Raw genomic sequence first — 18,899 nt, forward strand, 5'->3', positions numbered from 1 at the left:
ACTCATTATTTTGTTAATGTGACACATCACATTGATTGTATGTGTGCTGTGTTTTAAAGTTTTGATTTCTACTTGTGCGATGTGCTTCATAAAAGGCAAAAATCACATTTTTTCACAGTCTAGATGCAGTGACAGCATGTTAGATGCCTGTGCCTGGATCTGCTTTTCCAGGGGACTCCTTTCTCCCATCAAGAGTTGAAAAAAAGCCAAAGTTGAAAGGTAAAAAAACATAGTCAAATGATCATTCCATCAGAGAACAGAGAATGAGCGATGAAAGTTTCTGCTAGATAAAATGATTCTTTTTAACTCTTATGAATTCACTGATTGGGACATGTAGACATAAACTTTGTCCTCTATGTGCTTAGGAAATTATACCCACCAAACCCTTTCAAAGGTGTTCTTGTGCAAGTACTCATTTCTCTAGTTATTTAGGAAGACAGAAGTGGAATTGCATGTACAGTAGTATTGTCTTTTTTTATATCTTCTAACTTTTCTGTTTAGGCTGATTCTGATTTGGATCATCTAAGAATTTATAAAAGGGCAGAAATCAGCTTAAGAAACTCCAGTGTCCTTTGCTTATTTGCTTCCTCCTTCCAATAATGGATGACATTCATGTCTTTATCTGCCTACAAATGAAGTGTGATCACTGAGCAAGTTAAGAATACAGTCGTGATTATGTCAAGAATATATAAGCCAGATCTATCTGAAATATGCAGAACAAATTGAAGAATCAAACAAAAATCTTCCTGCTCTGCCCAAGCACGTCTCACTGATATTGGTCTTGCCGGAACAAGGGGCAGTGAGCAGAGAGTCCCCAAGAGGCAGACGTGGCAGGGGGCAGACATGGGGGATGTCCTAGCTGCTAGCTCCACACAGCATGATGGAGGAGGCCACGTCTGCCTTAACCTGGTCTTCAGTGTGGAAGTTGCTGTACCCCAGGAGAGAATCAGGTGGCTTCGGGCTTGACTGGAGGGAGTTTTCAAAGGTCAGCTCCTTCCAAATTGTTCGATGCATTGTATATATTTCTGACGTTTAATTTCTAAATCCTAGATTTACTGTTGCCTTTCTTTTCCTTCTGTCTCTGCCTTTCTCTCCTTTTCCAGGGTCCCTAGTTTCCTGATCCAAATATTTACAGGTTTTTGCCTTGATGCACAAATGTTCCATCTGCCTAGTCCATATTGTCTTGCAGGAAGAGGGCTGATGTCTTCAGTTAGTGAAATCAGATGAGAAACAGTCAAGCAGCAACCCGGAGGCCAAGGAGAGGTGCCCACCCCCCCAAATCCTGCCGCCCAGGCAGCCACACCTGCAGCACTGAAAGGTCAAGGATGTGTGTTCAAAAGCTTTCAAAGGAAATCAGTAAAATACAGTCAGACTAAGTCTTCAGGTGAACACCAGAACCAGTTCCTCTCTGGAGAGGACACCTTGATTTCACAGCTTCCTTGTCCTTATACTTTCTATAACTTACCAGATCCATACTTATAATTATGCCATTATTTTCTTTCACTCCCTAATTTCCCCAGCTTAGCACAGGGCCAGGGCCAGGGCCAATAAGTATTTGTTGAGCAGATGAGTGTCACCACGATTCTATAATCCACGCCAACAGCATCTGTCATCTGAGAGGCCTGCATTTCAGCTGTGGTTCTGCCTCTTGGGAAGCAGGCTGTCTAATTCCTCTGGGTCTTAGTTTCTTCACATGGTTAACAGAATCTCTCTGTAGTTCTCAAATAACAGTGAAGCATTGGGATCGGCAATTTGTAAATGGATGTATAGCTCCTTTTCATGCTAAAGCTGTTTTATCACCCTCCACTCCCTTCCATGGATATTCTTCGAATCGCAGTTGTTTATTTGATGTTACCGTTACCGTGTATGCAGGGAAGGAATGAATGAATATTTTGGTGATGGTTCTTCTTTGTTATCAGGACATTTGGCAGTGAAAAGCACCAGTAAAGCTCATGAACCCCAAATTTAGAGTGCAGCTGTATGGCTGTAATTGAACTGATAAGGGACTGAAGCAAGAAAGCTCTTAGCCTGCAAATCCCTGTGTTCCCTGCAGGGTCCTTGGTGGTAAAACTGTAGTGATATAAGTCACAGGACAAGTGCCAGATGGCAGGGTAGGGAAGATACTTTCTAAGTCACTCAAGAAGCAAGAGACTTTTGAAACATATCATATGGTTTCACTAGAGGAGAAATATAAGGGAAACAAATAAGAGATCAAAGGAAAAAAGATAACAATAAATAACCAAAATTAACAGGCAACTAAATCAGAAACATTCTGCAGGGGAAGGGGAAGGCGGTGGGTCAAAACCAGAGCACAGGGGTGTGGTGAAGGTGCAGGGTGAACTGGTGGTGGGAATTTCACAGGGTCTGCACCTGAGGAGAAAGCATGTGTTGTGCCAAAAAGAAAAATGAGGTAAAATAAATATAATTTTGTTTTTTTTTTAAAGCAGGCAGTTCAAAACGTGGGGGGAGGGCTGGGCTTGCCAAGCTCAGGGTGACCTTTCTCTGACAGGCCCTCCCATTCCTTCCACCAAGAAGACAAAAGAGGAGAAGGTAAAACAGGAGGTCAAGTTTATGTACAAGAATATAATGTTTATCTGAAATATTTACAGGTTGGTTAAAGCAGTATTTTTACAACTTTTTAAAGGTCAACTACGATGTATCTTACAGGTCAGCCACAACGGTTTATTTTGCAAAATTAAGTAAAAATGGTTTAAACAAAGCTTGTAGTACTGAGGTCAGTTACAGAATTTGTCAGCTTTGCCCTTTCTTCAGAGAAATCACGCTCTGTGGTGTCATGTGCACTTCCTGAAACGGGAAGTTCGCTATCTGGAAATGCAGTACATGTTGGAGCTGTGACTTCCCGGGAGGGTGCAAAACGACTGTTCTAAGGCTTAGGCGCCGAGTGTCAGGCTGGAACTGAGAGTGATGTTGAGATAACAGCCAGCTCTACCTCAACCGGTCGGCAGCCTGACCACTGGGCCACGGAGAAAAATGAAGCAATATGTGCATAATGGCCACCTCAGCAGAAAGTGAGAATCAGTTGACCCAGATCAACCAGAAAAAAAAAAAAAAAAAAGCCAAATCAGACCCACGTCACAGTTGCATCTATTAAAAACCATCTTTAAAGTGAACTATTTTAAAACTTCATAAAAATATTTATTAGTTTGAACATTTCTACAAGATTTGAGTGGATTTTTCCTTTATGTGAAAACAGCTATCCATTCCCGAGGCCTCCTACGGCCGTATAACTCAGGAAATGCTGGGGTGCAAACGTGCAAAAGGCAGGGAAGCTGCTCCCCGCGGGGGCTGGGGCCACAGGGACTGTGCTTGGGAAAGGTCCGGGGGCGGCAGGTGCCTGGGAGGTGCCAGCCGAGACTAGCACTGCAGCTTGCGGATGCTGCGGGCGATGCGCTTGAACTCTCGCTGCCCCTTCTGCCACCGCTTCACCGAGGTGATCACCAGCTCGCCGCCCAGTTTCTGTCCCATGACCAGGTAGGGCGCGTTGATGTCATTCATCTCCTCACAGGTGCACTGCAGGCTGTCCTTGAGCCACAGCACCGACTTCTTCAGGTCCCTTTCGGACACGCCGTTCAGCTTGTAGATGGTCTTGCTTTTGGTCTCCAGGGTGATTTTGGTGTCTCTGTTGATGTAGGTTATCTCCTTCACTTTTATCTTCAGTGCTGTGAAGACAAAGGGGGTGCAGAAGGACTCCAGTTATGAGGGAACACAGCACGGGGCTGGGAGCTAGCTGGCCTCACCCCGCTCCACTGCCTCTTGGTGTGATTTGGCCTGGGGTGGGGGCGAAGAGCTTTCTAGAGCTGCTTACACTGTGAGGGCTGCAGGCTGGGGGCTGGGAGCCGGGGCAGCAGGTGGCCCCATTTCTGAGGCCTCAAAGGGCTTGCCAAGCACTTTGTTGTGAAGCAGCCCTCCTTTCAAAACAGGGGCTCAATTAACGTTTCTTCTCTGCTCTTGTGTTGCAAAATGACTCCCCTATCGGAAACTTCAGCATGAAAAGAAATGCCTGGCTCTTAGGTGAAACGCGAGCCTCCATGGCCGTAAACTTTAAGCTCGATTTATTACGTAGGAGAGGTTTTTGGACAAACCTGTAAGGAAATTATATCACACAATCATTGTTTTCTAAAGAACAGACTACGGGGAAGGAGAATTGATCTTACAGCTGCATTTGATTTGGTAAAGTAACTAGGAGAAAAAATATTCAAGACTCTTTTTAAGAGCACAACATGCTCAACTGTAAAAGTGCTTTTCTGAAGACCTCATCAGTATGTGCTATCATCTGCTTGTCCAAGGCCAGGCAATTACAGATCATTGTATATGCACAGTTTCCAAAGTGGATATGTGGGCTCATTAGCATGTGAGGGTCAAAAGTAAGTGGTTTACTATAAAAGACACATTTTATAGTCATGAACAGAATGGGCAAGAAAACCCTACAAACTTGTTGTCATAACATTTCAACATTCCACGCAGGCACAGAAAGGGTAGAATTTTTTAAGGTTGACAGGGACCATCCAGTTAAAATCGCTTATTAGTACGTGAAGCACCTGAAACCCTGAGGTGACCAGGTGAGGCTATCCTGGCCAAGGTAGGCCCCAAACCTCCGCCTTTACCACCACTGTGGTTGCTCAAGAAACGTTCATGCTTGACCCGTTAGAACATTAACTCCTTCAGTCGTCCCCTGTCCAGGGCCCATTGACAAATCTGTGCAGGTGACAGTGTAACTCCTGACTGAGTGGTGCTGAGTAATTGTTTAAATCGGTAAAGGAGAACAGGCTTGTGTGTGGGACTACTCTGGGGGACTCCCTCTGACGGAGCTCGACATTCCAGCCCACCAGGCACATCAAGGATGCTGTGATGTGGCCAGCAATGCTTTTGTCTGACGTGCGTCTGAACCGTAGCCCCGAGCTCCAAGATTATAAAATGTAAGTCATGAAGGAAGTGATGGGGCAGGGGCGAGGAAGCTGTATGCTGGGAGAAATGATCTGATGTTACCCGGGAGCCTCACTTATTGCCCAGATAAAGCACATTTGAGATTTTACCTGGTCACATTAAACATCCCTGAGTCTAAACATCAGAAAAGACGTGACTTAACCGGAGGGAACAGTTATCATTTACCCTCCTCCAGACACAAAATGGCCAACTTTGCTAAGGCTACCTACCATTGGGCAGTGCCCGCCGTTTCTCCCTGGGTTCCTGACTAGCACCGCATATTGGGAAATCAGAGCACCAAGATAGCTTTTCCTGTCCTGGGAGATGTGAACACAGATAGAGGACGTAGGCAGGGGAGATGCTATTGTCAGACCTAAAAGTAGGTGGCTAAGGAAGGAGGGAGCAGCGGGCTCTTGTGCTCAGTTTCTGCTTTCCCCACTGCCCCAGGGAGGTCATCTGCATTTCCCCCAGCTTCTGGAAGGCACCGGAAGAGTGTGATGCTTTCCTGGGTAATTCAAGTAAATCAGAGACTTTGGAAGTCACTTGCTGTACTCTGCACCGGTTACCCGCTGCAGTATGGACTACTGTTTCCTACGTTTCAGGTTTGCTTTGGGGCCAAAATGAATGTAGGGAAGCGGAAAGCAAAGCTTGAGTGGTACCTGGGTGTGTGATATCTTAAATACCTTCATGTTTGGAAAGGTTTTCTCCCTAGAAGAACACACACATACTTTTCGCACAGGCAGGTCTTGACTGCGCATCCTCAGAGGAGGTTTTGTGTAAGGTCACGAGGCAAGCCTGCTGGCCACAGAAGCAGCAGGCAATTGCATGTGCTCCCTAAGTTCAACTGTTTGGAGCCCCATGATACAACTTTTTCCTAGAAGTCACTAGAGAGCAATATTAAATCTAGTGCAATGGCCACTAGTTGTCGGTAGGAAATGACAGTTTACACACGTTTTGGGGTGCATTTCACTAAAAGTGTATTCTATCTCAGCTGTAATCAAATCTTGCACACGGACGCTAAGAACCGCGCCTGCTCGGTGCTCGGTTTGCTGCCGCTAAGGGTCCAGCCTGCACGGTACTGAGACAGGTGCACAGCTCTGCGCATGGGCACAGGAAACCCTGTGGCTCATACTCGGGGGGTAAGCGTTGGTGAGGACTTGCATAGGGTCCTTTCTTTCTCCCTTCCTCAGCGGTATGAAGCTTTGCTAATGCCTGGCTGTGGCTGTTATGGGACCAGGTAACGTCAAACCCTGGCCATGTCCTGAAGAGATCTGGAATGTGAGCAGTGATGCGTTGTGCATGAGCAGGCCTGCGACTGGGTGGCAGGGGGTGGAGGAGAGCATCCCTTGCCAGTGGAGCTGGAGTCATTCAGTCTCAGAGCCTGTGTGGAGCAGGCAGAGCTTAATCCAGCTTGGTCAGAGCCGTGACTGCTTGACAGAGCAGGGACCACCGGTGGGCAGGAGCCTTGGCTGGTATCAGAATACATACTCCTCTCAGGATACATCCTCTCCCCACCCCCAGTCATTGTCAGAGGGTCCTGCCAAAGCTAAATTTTTTTCTTCATACATTTAAAGAGCTTTCCCCCTCACCAAATACTAACCAGTACCCTGGATATACTCACTAGTGGTGGGACATAGAGGAACAACGCACTGCAGGTCATGAATAAAGTAGAAATATGTCTTTTTGGCACTAGAGTAAATGTTTATTTGTGGCCAGCATAATGTCTGGAATCTATTTTGCTGGGGCTGATACTGACATGTGTGATGCTGTTGCATGTAGCATGACTGAAAGAGAACATGTTCCAGGACGGTGCTCGCTGGCAAGAAAAAGTCAAAGGGAAATGAGGAAGGAATGGGCTGCTGAAAATTCAGACTTTGGGTCATTCTAATTACTTGATTCTTGCTTAAATGGGACAATGTACTCACACAATTCAGTACAAGAGGGTTATAGAGCCAGGACACAAGGACAGTAAGGTAGGTGGTTTTAGGAAGAATGAGCTGCAATGGTGTTCTACCCAATCCGTATCAAAGAGCACCTGCAGGATTCGTACCTTTAAGTCACTGCACGATTCACACCTTTTAGTTACTGTGAGTACTTGTGAACCAAATCTTTTGTTGTTGGTATATTACTTACCAAAATCATTTTTACAAAGAGTTTCCATTATGTCGTTGTCATCTTCATTTTTATTTCTGCAGGCTTCACAGACCTTTGGGGCTGGAAATGTGAAAAATTAGTAAGTTTGCTTCAGCAGGAACGGCAGGTGGCATTTGTAAACAACCCAGCTGGGGAAGAGCAGCTCTTGTCGGGAGCCCCCAGCCTCTGCCTGGCCTTACAAAGCAGTGATCACTCCTTCCTAAGGAGCCTCCCTCCTGCCCATCTTGTGTGTGTGTGTTTTAATGGGCAAAAGGAGAATGCCAATATGTTGAGTTAATGATAAGCCCAAATGAGAAGGGCAATGTAGCAGGGATGGGCAAGTGTGGTTACAGGAATTGAGGCTTTTTAGCTCTTTCTCTCAGTCCCTGAAAAAGTTGACCCCAAAGCCTCTCTGAGGAGAAAGCACCAGAAGACCCTCGAGGGATTCTGGCCAAAAGATTGTTCTGGACTTCAGGGCACCTTTGTTCTGGTCTCTGCTGGGCTCAGGGCTTCATTTCCTGGGCCTGGCCAGGGAGAGATGGCTGGCTGGGGTGATGAGGTCACAGGTAGGCCCTTTCCACTTTGGAAACATACCCTATTACCATGACAGTCTCCTCTCATGGCTGTACTACCTTGCACTTCCTGCCAAATATGTGCAGGATTTAAGTAGCATGTATTTCATTGGGATTTTTGTTTCTGGCACAGGTTCTTCCCCACCCCCCCACCTCCCACTGCCTGTTTTAGATGTTCAAAAACAAACAAAAGACAAAAAAAAAAAAAAAGTCCAGCAAAACAGCCGAGACTTTCTTGAAGCTAATCAAAGGATGAACAAATTGTCTCCAGGGTCAGGCGAGTGGGCAGGAGAGGCCCTTTGAACAGTCTGATTTTTTGGGAAGAGGAAAAAAGAAAACATGTTCCCTTTCTACTAAATATTTATAAATGTGTTAATGCTCTCTAAAATCTAGCTGAAATTAGATTTTCATTAAAATAAAATTGAATTTGCACGGAAAAAAACTTTAGGTGACTCATGATAGAAGAGTTCATCAAAACAGAGAAACTGTGGCGCCTTTTTCAAACAACAAAAACTTTTATTCTGAAGGTAGAAATGACTTTTGGGAGAAATGAGGTGCGTAAGGTTGGTGTTGATAGTGGAAAACAGAAACAAAAGCCATACACATAACTGCCCTTAACTTCTCTCACCCAAACAAAATGAAATATTTCCAATTAGGAGCTCTGGGAATGTACATAAAATGTTACTAACCTGTATTGGTTGGTTTTGGTACATGTTGGACAAATGTTTGAAATATGCCAAACATTTGCTATAAATTAGAAATCTAACCAATAAGATGATTGCAAGCTCCCTGTGCCTGCCAGGAAAGATTGCTAAGCAACTCTGCATTTTCAGTGACTAAGGATGGCTGCAAGAAAGCAATTATCCAAGAGGAAGATGCTACTCAAGCCCTTGAAGAAAGTAAGAAGCCCCTCGCCAGCCAGCCCCGGCAACCCCAATCAGCTCAGACACACGTACGTTTCCTTTTCAGGAGGGGGCATCAGGGCTCATGCGGTTTTCATTGCTTTGATGAGTTTTGTGCAGGAACCCCCTGTTTCCTAAAAACTTGGGAAACACATCTTTTTGCATGATTTTCTCCAGTTAATTAAAACCACTCCTAAGAAAGAAGCTGATTCGCGATAGTCCATTCCTGGAGTTTTCCTCTTATGCCCACTCGAGCAGTTACAACCAATACTCAATTCTCAACAGGCCGAGTCAGTTTACATCGGCAAAGAACCAAAAGTATCTTTAAAGACGGAGTTTTGACTCTCCCGCTAGTCCGGGAATGTTCTTGCGCGGGAGAACCCTCCCCCGGGGAACCTAGGTGTAGCAGCAGGAGGCGGGGAGCTCAGTGTCTGCTCAGGGCGCTCACCGCCGCGCACACAGCACCCCCTGCGTGCTCAGAATTGGGCCCCCTTTTCAGGACTATTAACGGCAAGAGTAGATCGAGGAGCCAAAGCCTTTCAAGACTTTCTGTTCATTTTAAACTGCCCCGGTGTAAGAAGGAGCAACTGGTGTTCACTTAGAAACGAGAGACTTGGCTGAGTGTGTGAGCATGGGGTGTCTCAATTGTCGCGGTGACAGACCAGGGCGAGAGGAGCCTCTGCCCTGCCCCGCCCCGGATTGGCGCCCCGAGAATCCCACCGAGGGCCACGGGTGAGAAGGGTGAGGGGAGGGGGGAGGCTTACCTTCCTCCGTGGCCGGCAAGAGGTGATCACTGCTGGCGAGAGGGATGCAGAGGTCGTTGTCCTGGGGGAAGCGGTCGCACTCCAGCATGTCCGGCCAGGGGAAGCCAAAGGCGGACATAACAGGGGCGCAGCGGTCCTTCACCTGAACGCAGAGCGAGTGGCACGGCTGGATGGTTTCATCCAGATCGTCGAGGCAGACGGGGGCAAAGAGCGAGCACAGGAACTTCTTGGTGTCCGGGTGGCATTGCTTCATGACCAGCGGGATCCAGGCGCCCGCCTGCTCCAGCACCTCCTTCATGGTCTCGTGGCCCAGCAGGTTGGGCAGCCGCATGTTCTGGTACTCGATGCCGTGGCACAGCTGCAGGTTGGCGGGGATGGGCTTGCAGTTGCTGCGCTTGTAGGAGAAATCGGGCTGGCCGAAGAAGAGCCCGCGCGCCGAGCCCAGCCAGCAGTGCGAGGCGAGGACGAGCAGCAGCAGCGAGCCAGGGCCCCGCGGCATCGTGGGCGCGCGACCCCCGTGGGGCAGAGGGAGCAGAGCCGGGGAAGGACGAGGCGGCTGGGGGCCCGAGTTCTTCCCGGGCCCGCTCGCTCCGCTCGGCGGGGCGGCTTGGAACCACCTCTGGAGCGTCGGGACGCCGCGCGTTGGGAGCTCTGCGCTGGCGGGGCGCTCTTTGCTCGGCTTCGCGCTGCAAGCCCGCGCGCAGCTCCGGGGGGCTCCGACCCGGGGGAGCAGTGTGAGCCGCTGCTGGGGCCCAGCCAGAGTTTTCTGGGCCCTTTTTATGCAAATATGGAGTGGGGGGGCGGACAAGGGAGGAGCCTAGGGGGAGTAATACGAGGAGGGCTGGTCACTACTCTTTAGGTCTGGTTTTCCGTTGAGAATGTCCCTCACGCGCTCCCTAGAAGTCAATTCTGCTCCCCACCCCACCCCACCTCCCCATGCTCCCAAGCGCGAGCTCAAGGATTGCTTCAACAACAAACTTAAGACGAGCCTGGCGCCTGCGTCCCAGCAACCACCGTGCAGGGCGCTGGCTGCAGGAGCTGGGGGCGCACGCGGTAGAGTTGACCTGTCGGGTCGTCAGGCGGGAACGCACTCTGCCCCCCCGCGAGGCCGAAGTTGGCTCGACTGCGGCCAGAAATTTCTGCACCCGTCCCGGGCCTCAGGGGCGGAGCTGGAACCTGGGAGCTGCAAGCCAACGGCCCTCGGGCTCTCTGTGACCTCGGCTCGCGCCCGGAACCTGCAGCCCGAGGCTGCCTTGGCAAACCTATTTTTGAATCTCCAGTCCCAGTTCCTAGCCTGGTGGTCTTCTCGCTCACTTCAAAATCAAAATGATAAAGTTAGAAGAGAAAACCTTTACACCGAAAAAGGAAATAAAACGTTGGCATTATTTTGTTGGGGAATAGCTATAAGATTTTGTCGTGGTGGAAAGGTCTTCGCCGAGCTTAGACTCACAGCTGTCCACCACCCTCGCTTTGGAAGGAGAGATCTACCTGCCCTCCTTCCCTAAATGATTCTTTGATTCTTTGCTCCTAAACGCACCCGTGCAGCGGGCACTGTCGAGAAAGCACGCACCCCGGGGTGTACGGTTTGGAAAAGTTGGTGCCGAACCCAAAACACTGTCCGGCAGAAAATGCCCCAGGTGGGCAGCCTGGAAGGGATGGGAGCAGACAAAGGGTCCTGCCAGGGATTCATGAGGCCTAGAGCCTGCCTGGCAGAACGGTTCATTCATCCTACACATGCCAGAGGACACCGTGCTGGGCGCCGGGGGGTGCAGAGGTAAGCGAACCCAGGCGGCCTTCTGCCTCGTAGGGCTGGAGTTCTGGTGCTGTTGAGAACTGCAAGCAGTAAGCTCTCCGCTGGAAACCGGGACGGAGGTGCCAGAAAGGGAAGGCTTGTGCAAGGAAGCTCCTTTCCCGTAATCGCCCCAAGTCTCACCAGAGAGAAGTCATCTCTTCTCTTCCTCCACCCGCCCCCACCCCCCTGAGGCGCAGGTCCAAAGAGCTTAACACTGCAGAGCAAGCTCCCCAAGGGTCTTTCATATGCAAGGTGGGCGCATTGTTATTACTTCCGGGCCAGCCGAGCCATCCCCAGACTCAGCCCGCTGCTTCTCCATCCCTTTCCGGAAGATGCTGTGGCAGGCGCAAGACGGCTCGGTGATAGCACCTACCCCTAAACATGCCCGAGAACCGCCAGTTGGATGGAGGGCATTTTTCAGGAATCTGGGTCCCTGAGAGCCCTACTGCCAGCTTTTCTCCTTTCACGCGGTGCTCTGCCGGGGACGTGTCGGGCCGGCAGCGAAGGCCACTCTCCTCTCCGGACTGGCTCTGGCCGCCTTGTTTCTAACGGAATCACCAACAGGCCTAAGGCTTGGTTGCCCAACAACAAGTATTTTGAAAAGAACTCCCAAAGGAAATGGAAGCACACCCAACCAAACAGCTAACGGGGGCTTGAGCGCCGAGACTTGGGTCCTGGGGTGGTACACGGGTCTTTCCTTCTCTTCTGTCCCCAGGCACCCCAGGTCCCGGAGACCCCGGCTCAAAGAGCCGGAAGCCAGTTTGGCACGGTAGAGGCGGTGCAAGTCTGCACAGCAGGCGGGGCTGGGGACCCCGCGCCGGGCAGCATTGTTTCCGTAGCCCGCGGGACCGCGTTTGCCGCCAGAGGGCGCCGGGGGTCGCACCGGAGTCTCCGCCGCTCGCGCCCGGGTTACCAAGTGTTCCCGGGCCCGAGGCCCTCCTAGCGTCACCCAACCTCGGCCTCACTCCGCGCAGGCTTCCTCTTCCTCCCTCACCCGGTCGCGCCCCACTCCTTTCCCCCGCGGCTCGCCAGCGGCCGGCTGCGCGCCTGCCTGCCAGGCGCGCCCTAGGGACGAGCTGGTAGCAGTGGGAAGGGGCGGGGCGAGGGTGTAGGAGTAACCGGCAGTGGGGGCCGGGCCCTGAGCGCGGACCTCGCTGAGAAAAGCGCACGAACGCCGACGCTCGGTGACAGTCTCGGCGCGCCTCTCCAGCCGGGTCCCCGCGCTGCCGGCCAGAGCTGCGCTCGCGCGGTGCAGTGCAGCAGCCGCGCCTTCTGCAAAGCGGACGCTGCGGCTCTCCTGCAGTTCATCAAAAACTACCAAAGACTTTTGCTTTTATAAATTGAGAGCCAATAGTTACCTCCCTCGCCTCCCAGGCCTATCCAGTACCTGCCCAAATTAAGAAGAAAACACTGTTCCCCCAAAGCCACGGTAAGTGGCGTCCGGTGGGTAAGTATACTCGGCAGCCTGCTTAATGGGGCTGCCCAAGCGTCCCTGTTGATGGGGTCTGTCCTTCACCCCACCCGCCTCCCCAGTGAACAACAGCCCTTCTCCCCTGCAAAGCTGCAGGCCTGAAGAGCTTCCACAACCCGTGTTCCTGATTGGACTCCTCTCCTGTGCTGAGTGTTTCCTGTTGTCAAGGGCTGAAGAAGCCCATCCCCCTGGCCACAGCGGGACTGCTTGGCTAAACCTGTGCCAGCTAGAAGAGTTTCTAGGCGGCAGGACCCTCACTCTGGCGCTCAGACTTTGTCCTGTGGGAGGGGTCTCCGGGCTTCTTAGCTGTTTTCCACAAACCAGCTATTCCTTTAGGGGAGATGCTTGGGTTTCTACATGGCTTATTCCTGGGATGCTGTAAGCCTTTACGGCTACTCCAGTCGGGATTAAAACGCTTACCCAGGAAGGGCCGGAGAGACTAGGGGAAGCCCAGAGAGGACATTCTACACCAATAATACATCTGCATGTGCCCCCTGCGGGCCAGCCCAGTCTCAGATGTCCCCATTGCCATTCGGCAGGTGGGTGAGATTATTACCTCGCTGCAAGTAAATGGTCGCGAGTAAATTGGGGCACGGAGGACTTAAGTAACTGGAACCAGGTCGCACAGCGACAGTGCGGCTGCCAGTTACGCGTGCCGTGGCGCAGGGGAGTTAGGCCGGCAGTGCTGGCCCTGGGGACGCGCCCTGAGGTGTGGCAACTGCGTGGCGGCTCGCCGAGGTCCGCGCGCCAGCGGGCTGGCGGGGTGACGTCACCTCCTCCCGGGACCGAGGCCCGGGGCTCCCGGGTCCGGGGTGGGCGGGGCGGCGCACCAGCCCCTGCATCTCTCCCGGGGAGTTGCTGCTGCCATTTGGGGGCGCTATTTCCCAAAACTGATGCTCCGGGTGGGGGTAGCTTCCTTTGCGCTGTTGAGGCTCGGGGATGTTTTCCGCCTTTACAAGTTAGGCGTGAGGGTGACTCTGTGGGAGGAGAGGTGTCGCCTCTCCCGTCGCCTTTGGACCTCCACGCCCCCTGTTCCACCGCAAGGCCGCGCCCTGCGTCTCGCTGGGAAGCTTCCTGGCGCGTGTCACACAGGGCAGGTGTCGCTCGCGCACTCGGCTCCATGCGAGCCCTGGAACCCCGAGGATGCAAACACGGATTTCCGACACGGGGGTGCAGGCCAGGGACACAAGAGCCTTGCGTCGCGTATAAAGCCTAGAAGGGTCAAGTTTGAGGGCGAACAGTTTGCCAGTTAACCCATGGTCTTGCGCTTATCTCCTGCATTAAGATTTCAGGAGGGCGCTAGACAGACCCTAGTTCGGAGCTGGAAAAGCAAAGGATGGGTCCAGGGAAGCTCTCAGTTGGCGAGTGCGAGGGGGTGGGGAGGTGAGAAGGGGCCTGGTCAGGCGAGTGGCAGAGAAAGGGCGCTGGAGGGATCAGGAATGCGCTCTCCACCCACTAAGGCAAGCCTAGTCTCTGGTTCCCTGTCTACCCTGCGGAACCAGCCCTGGCCTTACCCGCGGGCCACCCAGCCGGGCAGGACCTGCCCTGGATGGCGACTGGAGTCTACGACAGCTCTCTGGTTGGTGGGTAAAAGCCAACGTGAGCCCCTAAATTTCAGAGATCTGTGTGTAGCAAGTACAGTGAACATATTTTCGGAAAGGTCTGAAGGCAACAGATAATTTTGGAATTCACTCGAAAGTGCCTCATTACGGTGGCTCCAGGATGATGAGATGCACCTACAGTGATAATCTACTGCAGTGGGCCATCTCCTGGCTCTCCCCTACCCCGTGGTGTTTAGCTGTTTAGTCCACATTTGTCCTCCAAAGCACCAAGGAACATATTTACCGCGCTTCTCTCAGGAACCGCTAGAGGCTCAGCTTGGAGGCTGTCTGGGGTTTTGCCTGGAGACCAATTTCCTTTTCTTGTTTTGTTCCTTCAATGAGAAAAATGGTCCATAGACATTTTGGGAGAAAGGATGGGCTGAGCTTGCTTTAAAAATAAACAAAAACAACCACTATCCAAATAAAAACACCCGGGGTAGTTAAAGACATGGACTCTGGGAAGGAAATTCCATTTCTATTGAGGGCACAAACCCTCCCCACAGCGTCTGGTTTCCTGCATAATGTCTCGAATTTGCTGGGCCAGTCCTTGGTCGTTGGGGTTCAAACCTTGAAATCGGTGTACACAGAGTGGGTTTTGTACTCTGAACTAAAGCAATATTCATGGAGCACCTCTCCAAAGCAAGGACATCTGCTAGCTGCTTTCACTTTTCCGCTCCCCTGGTCCATTTTCTTCTCCACTTCCCTGTCTTGGGTGCCAGTAGTTTTATTACTCACCAGTGTTTTGCAATTGCTGACAAGGCTCTTGAAATGAAGCATCTCCTAATTGCTCACATTAGTGCATCCTGAATGGAGGCGGCTAACCCCCAAGGCTGGTGGTCCAGAAGCTGCAGTGTGTCTGGGAAGCAAGCCCTCCATTGTCTGATTTGAACAGCAGGGGTCACTGGCTAAGCTGGTGTTTCACTCTGGTGGGAATTTATTGCCTTCAGATAAGACTGCAAAGTCAATACAAGGAAACCAGCGGCCCTGAAGCCACAGATGGAATCTGAGTCCCTGCACACATGTACAATCTTACCAGAGACAGCCTCTAGGATAGAAATCCCTTCATCATTTTACTGAACTGACACCATTAGGGGCACATTTCCACGCTCTGTGTGTTTGTCTCCCTGGCTTTTTCAGTAAGTCTAAGTCTCTTTGGTTTGTACTGCTCAAACGAAGGCGTGGGTTGGATTCCTTTAATGGAATCGTCCTTTTACAACAAACTGAGTTTCAGTATGTCAAAGGGACTCACAGCAGCAAATATATCTGGGAACTAGCAAAAGCATTTATTTTGGGTTGGGTCAGGGCTAGCAGCTAACCTGTAATTTGAAACTATAGTATCTGGCATACAGATTCAGTGGGGCTGGATCCATTAGCACTGTTAACAGAGTTTCATCAGTAAACTATATATTTCTTCATAGTTTGTAAATCTCCAATGGTACAGTGCAAGTGAAATATTACATAGAATAACATTTCCAATGCTGCATCGGGTTTCTGGCAGGTGGCCAGGGTGGGATGTGTCCGGTGATCATTTTGGTCTTGTCCAGAGCTTTGCAACTGTTCTCCCTTCATTTCCTCCAACTCTTCATTGAAATAATAATAATAACAAAAACTTCCACCCTGGAAGAAATGAAGGAAGAAAGTGTGCCTTTATGAGGACAGTTAACTATTATTTCCAGGCCCAGGTTTATCCGGCCTAAAGCCTCAAAACAAGCAAGATTTTCTGAGGGCTTCTACTTTCAGTTCTATCTCGGAATAAGTCCTGAGAACATGTTTCTAATTTGTTGGTTGTTGGTGTTTTTGATTTGAGACCATTCGCTAGTTATGCTGGTTCTTGTTCCATTTGGAGGGTCCGGGGGTGGCCTGGTGGGAGGGAGTTAGGCTGGGAGCTCCATCTTGCTTGTATTTCTTTTATTTCATAACTTTATTTTTTTTTTTTTGTGAAAGGGTATATTATTCCCTAGAATATTCTCATAGTATCTGCAAGACTTGGACAGGAGTCAGTGGAATGATTTTCTTGGATTATTACTGTGTCACCGTGGGCAGGACAAATATTCTGTTCTGCTCTTCTCTTTAACCATAGATGATGTAATTAGCCTTCTAATGCCTTTAAAAAAAAGCATTTGTCAAGTTTCTTGGTACTTAAATCTATCTGTTGAATCAAAATTTAGTGGGTCTCTGCCATGCACTGTGGGATTCATCAAAAAAGTTCCTGCCTTTAAGGGGTTCATGGCTTATGGGAGGCAAAAGCAAAATGTCCACTTCTCAGCATTTGTCCTTAAAGGAAATGTCCCACAAATTTGGTTAAAGAGTGAAAGGCATGAAGAGCATCATCAAGTAAGAAATGTTCTGTGAACAAAGGGGCCACAAAGCAATGAAGTTTATTTGCTGGTCATATCTGAGAACTTTTGCTGCTTTTTGAGTTGTGATAGAATATAGTTTACATTGTAAATTCAATTGGAAGTCAGATAATCAGAGAAATTTTCTCTTTAGATTTATTTATCTACTAATACAGAACTGGGGCGGTGAGAGGATTTACCAGAGACAGAGCTGGGAGCAGAACAGGCAGATTAATAAAGTACACTGCCGAGGGGAGCAGCGGGCGGGCCAGGAATGCTCTACCTCTCCCTGTGGACTGCCTCTGGGGCTGGGGATCGAACTTTTACCAAAATGGCTGCTGCAGCTGGCTGGCTGGCTTGTTAACCCGTTGCTCCACCAGGGAGGGCCTAATCAGAGAAATTTTCTGTGAAAGATCTAGAGGGATCTGTTCTTTTCTTTTGCAGAAAGTCAACTTACACTAATAGAGAGATTATATTCTTGCCTTTATAAGTTTACTTTCGGAGCAGAATAGGCAGTGTCTAAAAACCTTAAGTGGACTGGCTTCCAGAGACTTCTTTCTCCCTAAGCACCAGGAAGGCCCCTGCATCCTCCAGACCTGTGTTTCTCAACCCAGCAGCAGATAGTTTGACAGAGGGCTGGAGGGAGTGGATTGAAAATTAAATCAAGTTAACATGAAATTTTCATTTTGCTCATGAGTTGTTTCCTCCATCTTCCCCCAGAAGTTTGTTTTTTTTATAAAACAACATTTAAAAAACATTTTTTTAAAAAAAGATTTATTTATTTACTTATGCATACCAAAGCTGGGATGTGGGAGGTTGCATGTAAAAAATTCAAGTAACACAAAAAACTAAAGCAGAAAGTGGACATCTCTTTTACTGCCCAGATCTGTCAAAACTGTGAAAAACAGTAACATCTTCCTAACCTAATAGAAAACAAATACAATACTTTGTTGACTAAAGAGAAAGTAAATCATACTTTTGCAATCAAATGATACAGACCACGGGTAATAGCTTTCGATATTCCAACAAATGGAGACCATGTCATAATAAATTACCTCTGAATATAATATTCAAATTGCATCCCACCTCATGAGGAGACGTTCCCTGTTTTCCCCTCCACTTTCTTACCCGTCCATAAACGGCTCTACTTTTGATTGAATTATGTGTCTCATGATAAAGACGGGCTCGGGTAAGCACTTCATTGCCTAGATTTCTCCTAATATAAAATCTTGATCATAATCTCTTCTGGCATTTGGACAAGTTGCCGTAAATCAGAAACTATTTTTCTTATATTTCTCAATATGATATTTCTCATATCAACTTGGTTGAAAAAAGGAATTTCAGATTTGCAATGAAAAAAGAAAACCAATTGAGCTTTTCCCTTAACCTCAAAAATGGTGTGGTTAGAATTTGAGAAGGTTTAGCTCTTATTTTTTTGAGCCATTTTCCCCATTCATGTATTTCAAGTATCCCTTTGTGCAGAGAAAAATGTGCTTTGGGAACTAGAGTGTGCTGGCTCTTGCAGCCTGGATTAGAAGGCTCAGTTCTGTCTCCCGCGGGGTGATGGACAGGAAAGGTTGGGGGAGTTGCGTGCAATTGAGGGTCATCTTCCACGAGTTTATGTTGTCCAGGAGAGGAAACTGCTCACTCTCAAGTGGGTGTAGTTTTGGAAGGGGACATGCACAAGAGTGGGGCTCCTTTTGTTTACACCGTGTGTGCCCACAGACCTCTCTTAAGGATCTTCACACTGGCAAGAAATAGTGGAAACTATTTCATAGGCTGTGTTCTATCTTATACTTCTAGAATTAATTTAGCTGAAACAGGCTTTTGCTTTAAAAATTTTTTAAAAAAAGATTTATTTATTTACTTATGCATACAAAAGCTGGGATGTGGGAGGTGAAAGGATTCACCAGAGACAGAATGGGGAGCAGAACAGGCGGATCTACTGGAATACACTGCTGAGGGGAGCAGCGGGCAAGACAGGAGCTGACCCATGTGGGTCAGCTCCCTGGCCAGGGAATCAAACTCATGTTGCAGTGGCTGTCATACCTAGATAACACTTGTCTTTAAACCCTATACCACCAGGCAGGCCAAAGACTTAGTGGGCTGTCCTTTATGTCAAGGATGGTCCTATTGTTTTTCCAATGATGTGACAATTGCTTACATAACTGTACAATTTGGGGACCCCAGCTTCACACCCTGATGTGTGCACCTCTTCATTCACCCAAGGAAGGTCCTAGTGAATATTGGCTTTAAGATGTATGCTGCACTCACTTCTATACACATAAAGATGATATACACAGACTGACCCAAAGTATCTGAAAGGTCCGGCGCAGTAAAAGGATGGAGAAGTGCAGGCAAAGTTTCTGACAAACAGGAACTTT

General features: G+C 49.1%; 1 protein-coding gene and 1 long non-coding RNA gene across 2 annotated transcripts in view; one reads left to right on the plus strand and one right to left on the minus strand.

Moving 5' to 3' along the window:
• Positions 1-3,064: 3,064 nt before the first annotated feature.
• On the minus strand, positions 3,065-10,052 carry SFRP2 (secreted frizzled-related protein 2). Its single transcript, XM_004685337.2, has 3 exons — positions 9,316-10,052; positions 7,078-7,158; positions 3,065-3,680 (listed from the first exon to the last, which is right to left on the minus strand). The coding sequence occupies exons 1-3, from the start codon at positions 9,812-9,814 to the stop codon at positions 3,376-3,378; spliced, it is 885 nt and encodes a 294-aa protein (XP_004685394.1). The 5' UTR covers positions 9,815-10,052; the 3' UTR covers positions 3,065-3,375.
• A 2,271-nt stretch (positions 10,053-12,323) lies between these two features.
• Positions 12,324-18,899, plus strand: part of LOC105853792 — a 77,925-nt gene continuing 71,349 nt past the window's right edge. The window contains exon 1 of the long non-coding RNA XR_001145565.1: positions 12,324-12,536. This is a non-coding gene — a long non-coding RNA (uncharacterized LOC105853792). The remainder of the gene's footprint in view (positions 12,537-18,899) is intronic.

The sequence above is a fragment of the Condylura cristata genome, unplaced genomic scaffold (assembly GCF_000260355.1).
Source record: "Condylura cristata isolate star-nosed mole 26May11 unplaced genomic scaffold, ConCri1.0 scaffold00018, whole genome shotgun sequence".
NCBI classification, from domain to species: Eukaryota; Metazoa; Chordata; class Mammalia; order Eulipotyphla; family Talpidae; genus Condylura; species Condylura cristata.